This window comes from Haliotis rufescens, unplaced genomic scaffold (genome assembly GCF_023055435.1).
Source record: "Haliotis rufescens isolate VD_foot unplaced genomic scaffold, xgHalRufe1.0.p SCAF_18, whole genome shotgun sequence".
Lineage (NCBI taxonomy): Eukaryota > Metazoa > Mollusca > Gastropoda > Lepetellida > Haliotidae > Haliotis > Haliotis rufescens.
In genome coordinates this window covers 23388202-23395500 of record NW_025963868.1, presented here as the reverse complement: position 1 = coordinate 23395500, position 7299 = coordinate 23388202, and the positions used below count along the sequence as shown (strand labels likewise).

Genomic DNA, 7299 nt, shown 5'->3' with positions numbered 1-7299 from the left:
CACAGTATACTGACTCCGAGCCGACCAGTCCTTGTTTTAGCCCCTTAATGCCGAGCGCCAGACAGAGTAACAACAAGTACCATCTTTTAACATATCTTGGTATGACGCTGCCGGGGATCGAACCCCCGATCTTTTACTCTCCGGGCGGACGCTCTACCACTAGACCACGGAGGCGGTCAGCTGGTGTGTGTGGTTTTCGAACCTTTATTCCATTGAGGATCACATTCAGCGGTTCATATCCTCCCAGCATCTGACGGAGGATAAGGTGATGTTCGATAGTTGATCTCTACACCTCAGCTGTGATGCTGATGAATTTGCGTTTCACCTTCAACCTGAATTTGGGAAGGACAAATAACAACACAGAAAATTACATCTGATATGAAATTTTATGCTTCTTCATTAAGTTAAAAAGATGTGAAATAAACGATAGAAAATACACCCGTTCGAATCTAAAAACCGGTCGCAAAAACAAACAATGGAATGTTACGTACAATAATAAACGATACATCTCACAATATGCATGTATACACGAAAAGAAAGGACAAAAAGCTATGGAAGATGTTAGAAATGTCTGAAAAATCGAATCCTCGGTTGTCTAGTATATTATTTCTCATGATAAATAAAATGGACCCTTTCGTAACCGTAGCTTCGATTTACCTTCTTACGGCAAGACTGTAAAAATGGCCGTCAATCAAAATGGTCGTTCATGATTGAAAAAAGAAGAGATATCACGGGTACGCGACTCGCCTGCCGTCCCAAATTGGCGATGCCTGATAGCGCAAGAACGTCCTTCCCCTTGATATCTTAGCGCCCAGGAAACATCTTTTCCGTTTAAATGTTCTATAACAGTCTCGATTAAATATATCGAGGTATTGCTCGTAGGATATAAATCTTACGGAACTCGTGTTCAATTGGGGGGATTGTTATTGGCTGATGATTTCAAGCTCATCAAAGAAGGAAATGCTGTGTTAATTTAGAGATAAGAGAGACAGAGATGGTGACATGACTTCCGAAAACGAGGCTGTGGTGGCGAATGTTATCTAATGTAGATACACAACACTGGATAATATTGGATGAGAAAACCCGTGAGTTAGGATAGGGATTCAGCAACCCATACTTGCCGTAAGAGGCGACTATGCTTGCCGTAAGAGGCGACTGTGCTGACTTGGCTGATGCCTGTCATCCGTCCATATTGCGTGAATCGATACGCAGGATATTAATCACTGGATTTTCTGGCCCAGACTATTATTTACAGACCGGCGTCATATAGCTGGAATAACGTGTACCGTCTTAATCACTTTTTGTTAACAACAAAGAAGTCTTACCTCTCTCCTCACGTTTAAGAAACATGGCCCTAGAAAAATATTCAATCTCAAAGAGTGAGTAAGTGAGAACGGTTTTACGCCGCTTTTAGCAATATTCCAGCAATATCACGGCGAGGGACTCCAGACATGGGCTTTGTCTTCGGCGTGACGAGCGAACACCTTAACCACCAGGCTACCCGACCGCCCCCAATCTCAAAGAAAAACCACCTCATTGTATATGCGTGGGGATTGAGTTAGTATTGTTTTTCCGCGCAGTCAGTGGCCTGTGAGTAAGCAAATCTGGGCCAGGCAAATCAGGGATTGAAGGATAAACGTTCGTCAATGTCGTTTTACGGCGCAGTCAGTACTATTTTAAATCATAAGGGGCATGTAATAAGGCACATGTAATAAGGGACAAAATAATCGAATCTGGATCAAACAAACCAGAGGTTGAAAGCATGACCATCCACGCCATCTTGATACAATGACACACGCTCAGCCAGATCACCCATTGTAGCCCCCTGATCCTACTGACTCTTCCAACAGTCTTGATGCTCTGGGATCACGCTCGTCTTTATCACAAGTGTCCACTGAATGAAAGAGTGCATGCATGTTGAGGTAGACGTAGGACATGGTTTTACAAGTCAGAGGAACAAGCCACCCAATACACTAAAGAGACAAGGTAGGTCTCTGTAAAGAGTTGGTCTTTTCAAAACAGTCATTATGGACATCCAATCCACCGAACTTTCCACACACGTTAAACATTAACGTACCTCCATCCTGCTCTCAGTTGTTTACTAAGCTGGGACCTCAAATTTGCATAACTCGGTTCCTGGGCCCAGTTTCGGTTCTCTTCCGGGTCAATTCCATGGTCGTACAACTCGATGCCGTGCAACTTGTTCCACTCGGGTTTTAGATGAGGCTTAAACGTAGCCCACTCCGTGTAACGGTATCTGTCGGTCCTGATGCTGTACCCCATCACATCCAGTCCGTTCCTGCCATTCCTGCCGTGAGGGAACTGCGAAAACGTTGCGTTCTTCCATCCTGTAATATTCGGATTCGTAAACAAAGGAACAAAACTCTTCCCTTCCGTGCACAGTAAAATCTGACTGGAATTCTCAGGACACAGTTTCATCTCCGGCAGTCCTGCTAAGTCGACGAGAGTTGGGAAAAGGTCAACGAACTCTACAAGCTGTGACGTCACCATGCCGCTGTCCGTGACGCCCGGCACTTTGACCATCATGGGTGCACGGGTTGCGAGTTCGAATACAGTCTCCTTCTGCCATTCACAGTGTTCGCCCAACTGATACCCATGGTCTCCCCAGAACGACACAATTGTGTCATTGGCGAGTCCAAGGTCATCTAGTTCCTGCAGAACGCGCCCGACATTGTAGTCTGTGAAACTCACGGAACTGTAATACGCTCTGCGCATGAGCAGAGTTAGGTTCTTTGGGAAGGTGTAATTAATAGCGCCAACATCGTGGAGATGGTATGGTTCCACGTTTTTGTAAGTATTCAGTCTGGAGAAATTATGCCAGGCAAATGCTGGCATACCAACGGGAGAAAAATAATTATCAGGCAGTTCTAATGAATCTAGTGGATAATACTTCTCAAATCTTTCCGGGTAATTCCATGGTGTATGAGGTTTATGGAAGCCAACTGCGACAAAGAAAGGCTGTTCACCGCTCTTAGCTTTGGGTGCAACTTCGTTCAACGTTTTAAGTGCAAAATCGGCAATTTGAGTGTCGAGCAATGGCGTCTGGCGTTCTTCCGCTTCCGTCACAGCCTGCCACAACAAGCGGTTCTTGCTGTAGTCATCCTCGCCGAGAAAATACGGATCGGTCCAAGAAATTGGATCATTGTTCCCCGAGGCATGTTTCCCAGGATGAAATATTTTACCCATCCCAACTGTCCGGTATCCATTTTCTTTGAAGTATTGGGGAATTGTAGTGAAATTACCCCCTACCAAGCGCCAGTAGTGTTTAAGATCCCACACGCGGGTCGTATCAGGTCGCCTGCCGGTTAGCACTGAGGTTCGACTTGGGCTGCAAATAGCTTGCGCTACGTAACTCCTCTGTAGAACTAGACTGCTCTGAGCCAGGTGGTCAATATTCGGTGTATACATGGCAGGATCGCTCGGAGACGGGGCGTGGTGTCCGGAATAGGCTCCCAAATTAGGCCGTAGGTCGTCCGCTACGAAAAATAAGACATTTTTCCTCCTTTGCTGGGCCCCACACAAAGTCAACAGAACTGTGGCGAAGATTGTGTTGAACATGGCGAGGCTGGAGTGAGTGTATATTACTGATGCTATACGCTGAACACATCAGGTTGTTGTGTAACAGTGATTGTTGAACACCCTCTGCTCTGATTCACTCGTAGCCAGACTTCCCCGTCACTCGCACAATCGTGACCTGCCGGCAGCTATATATAGACTCAGTCAACCCCTTCCGCCTAGGGACCGTATAATCATCTAATATTTCTTTTAAACGGACTGCAAAGCTCATTAAGAATGTATGTTCTGATTTGTCAGGTGAAAGACCTCACTGTTTCTCTTTTGAATTATGAAGTCTGTTCAATATATCTGAGAAAAATAACTTCGTTTTCCCAATCTGTAAATAAACCTTATTTTAGGACATATAGTCCCTGTATTTTACGACTACGCTGTATCTTCTCTTTTCCAGTGCATTTATTATTTTATCATATTAGAACGGCGATATGATAAAATGGTTAATCACGGGTGATCAAATACACGTATCTTCTTCAGATAAAAAGCGAACATGACTTTATTTCGCATGCATAAGGTGACAGCTGTGTTGTTTATAACTTCCAACTTCAACATTCACGAGATATGATCAAGCAATTCAGCTGCTGTCTAAAACACCTGTCACCAGGACAATGCATCGATTTTAGTTTTGTAGCAAATGCGTATTTGTCTTCTGACATTTTGGCTGTTTTCTTTCTCGATTTTAACTTTAATTTCTCCTCTTGGGGCACGCGTCCTCCTTGTGCTTGCAGAGTTGCATCCCTTGGACACACAAGAAACCTGTGATCGCGGGTTCAATTACCGCCTCGCCCTGATTATGTTTGTTTCCAGGTTTGTCAGCACCTTACCCGTGCACGTGGGTTTCACCGAACTGGTAAAAGTCTGAAGACCTGCATCACTTCGAGCTTTCCTCTATATTAATCTGACATGCAATTATATACCTGGAATACTGTTACAAGCCGCGTTAAACCAAACTCACTAACTAACTCACTCACCCACTCGTGTGCTTAAAAAGAACGACAGAACACCGCTCTTCAAATTTAATCCATGGGAGGGGGTGAAAAAATGTCAAATAAAATAATCATTTTTGGGACTGGCCATTTATTAGCGTAGAGGGGGTGGAGGCATGAAAAAATATTATTTGTATTTGAGAGGAGGCATGAGAGTGAGGTTGATTCAGGTTGAGTGAGTGAGTGAGTTGGGTTTAACGCCGCTTTTAACATTTATTCCAGTAATATCACGGCGTGTCAGCTTAATGTGAGAGGAAAGCCCGAAGTGGTGTGCAGGTCTCAGACGTTTACCACTTCGGTGAAACCCATGAGCACGGGTTTGGTGCTGACAAACCTAGAAACATAATCGGGGCAAGCCGGGATTCGAACCCAATCAAAGGTTTCAGGCGTGCCCAAGGGACGCAACTCTGCACAGCGAATCGCGACTGGGACACCCATCCGCCTGGAGTTATGAAAAGATGGGGGGGGGTGACTGTAATTTATGATACATGCATCCATAACTTGAATATGGCTGCACCATACACCTAGCAGAATTGTCAATGGAGGTCGCAGTTCCAGTTCAATCACACGACGTATCTTATTGGATGATGCGTTGTTCATTTCCGCAACCCGATCGCTGACGGTTCTTCTGTCCATTTATCCATCTATATTGTCACGCTGAATCTTTTCTCAGTATCAATCTCTGGACATTATATCAGGCGCTGTTCATTTATGTTCCCCCGTTCCTACTTTCTTTCCGAAGTAGCACACCCTGGCACACATCGTATCGTGAAATCCGTGTTTTATCCTGTTAGCAGAGTGTTTAATACGCAAACAGTTTCTATAAAAAATACCCTTGAGGTCATTCTATTGTTTGGATGCTCCATTACATTCCGGGAATGGAGTGTTGTTTGGTAACTTTACATTATCTTGAACCAACATTTAGATCAATTTCCACTTTTAATAGACGGAACTATTTTTTACATTTATTAACAAGTGAATAATTTCATTTTTATTCCGAAAACATGTATCGCCAGAGGGGATTGAACCCGTTTGCTTTAAGGACGTGTAATTGTCAACCTCAGCTACGGCGGCACATGAAGGTTTGGTGTAAAATTAACTATTATAAATTTCATAAGTTTGCATAATGCTTAAAAGAGCAAAATAATATGTACATATTTTGGGTTAGAGCAGGTTACCTACAACAATGTTCATGTTTATAGCAATTAGATAAACCTTTCAGGAGAAAATAAAATACAAATCAGGTAATATATATATTGTTCCCTAGACATGCCGCTGTCATCGGGGTCCAAAAAACCGACCCGCGTTCTAGGAAAGAGCGTTGTACAGATATTCATTGCAGAGGTTCACATTACGTTCCAAACGTAGATTTGAGTGGATGAAAGAAATATTTTGTTCTATTATCAATGATACTTATGTACAGGGAAAATGTTGCGTTGAAACACTCGTACCATGCAACCGGTGCGTGTACATGAGGTAATGAATACATTTTTATTTACTAAAAAGGTCACTGATTATCGTTTGTTTCTCGCTGTCACGTTCCCCTGTTCTCAGTTGTGACAGTATGCAGCGAACTTGCATTACGTGAAGTTGTTCGTATCACTCATTTTTTTCTAAGTGCCGCAATAAACACTCGACCCCATTAATGGCATCTCGAACGGAGGGTGCCATTGGCTGAACAAAGTCATCGTCACTGTTTTCGTCCTCTTCATCATCGATGGGGGCGGTCGGGTAGCCTAGTGGTTAAAGCGTTCGCTCGTCACGCCGAAGACCCGGGTTCGATTCCCGACATGGGTACAATGTGTGAAGCCCATTTCTGGTGTCCCCCGCCGTGATATTGCTGGAATATTGCTAAAAGCGGCGTAAAACATACTCACTCACTCATTCATCATCGATGATTTCGACGGGCATAGCTGCGGCAACCAACTCTTGGTCGTTCAGAAGTTCGGCAATCGGCAGGTCGTCGTCGCACGTGTTCCAAACCGTGGGGATACATCGATGCTGTTCTCCTTAGCATAGTCGCGGAACTTTCGTACAGCATCAGTGACATCTTCTTCTTGAACCCCAACGAAATCTTCATCACCAAACGCTTCAACTTGTGAGTCCCAGGCTTGTTGCACGTGAGCAAAACTGTGACCCGTTGCTTGGCGGACTTAAATCCAGTCTGCTTGTCTTCCTTGGTGCCTAGGGTCTTGTCTGGCAGCAGCTTGAAGTTCAGGCCGGTCTCGTCACAGTTATAAATCTGCTTTTCGTCGTACCCCTCGGACTCGATCAGATCTCTTAGGATGGCGGGAAACGCGTCAGCAGCGTCGTCGTCAGCCAGTCTCCGCTCCCCGGTCACTGTAAACGACTTGATTCCATGTATTTGTAACTTTATTTGCTTAAACGCGATTTTAGGGGGAAATTCTTTATTCATTTTTGGGAGCCAAGGTTAACCCCGCAGTGCATGCGGAGTAGCGGTACTTCGAGGAGCGTTAAGTCGAATATATATATATATATATATCCTTGTTCGGGGCTCTGTATTTCCTATTATTCCCGTCAACATGTATTGACAATGTGCACGCGATTTATAAACACCAGTTCAGGACCCAACGAAATTATGAAGAGCCATGTACCATACATTGTGTGCTTGATGCACGTGCAACAGCGGCAGATAACGTATTCCTCGTGCATCACGCAAGGGCGACTCACGCAGTATAAATACAGTCATCAAAGAGTTCTG

At 44.3% G+C, this 7299-nt stretch overlaps 1 protein-coding gene across 1 annotated transcript; it reads right to left on the bottom strand.

The window, feature by feature from the left end:
• Positions 1-351: 351 nt before the first annotated feature.
• On the bottom strand, positions 352-3721 carry LOC124132900 (iduronate 2-sulfatase-like). Its single transcript, XM_046497054.2, has one exon. It carries the CDS (start codon positions 3577-3579, stop codon positions 2062-2064), a length of 1518 nt encoding a protein of 505 aa, XP_046353010.2. The 5' UTR covers positions 3580-3721; the 3' UTR covers positions 352-2061.
• Positions 3722-7299: the final 3578 nt, after the last annotated feature.

Excerpts from the sequence above, each read along its gene's own strand:
- LOC124132900 (XM_046497054.2), bottom strand. The coding sequence starts at position 3,579 with ATGTTCAACACAATCTTCGCCACAGTTCTGTTGACTTTGTGTGGGGCC.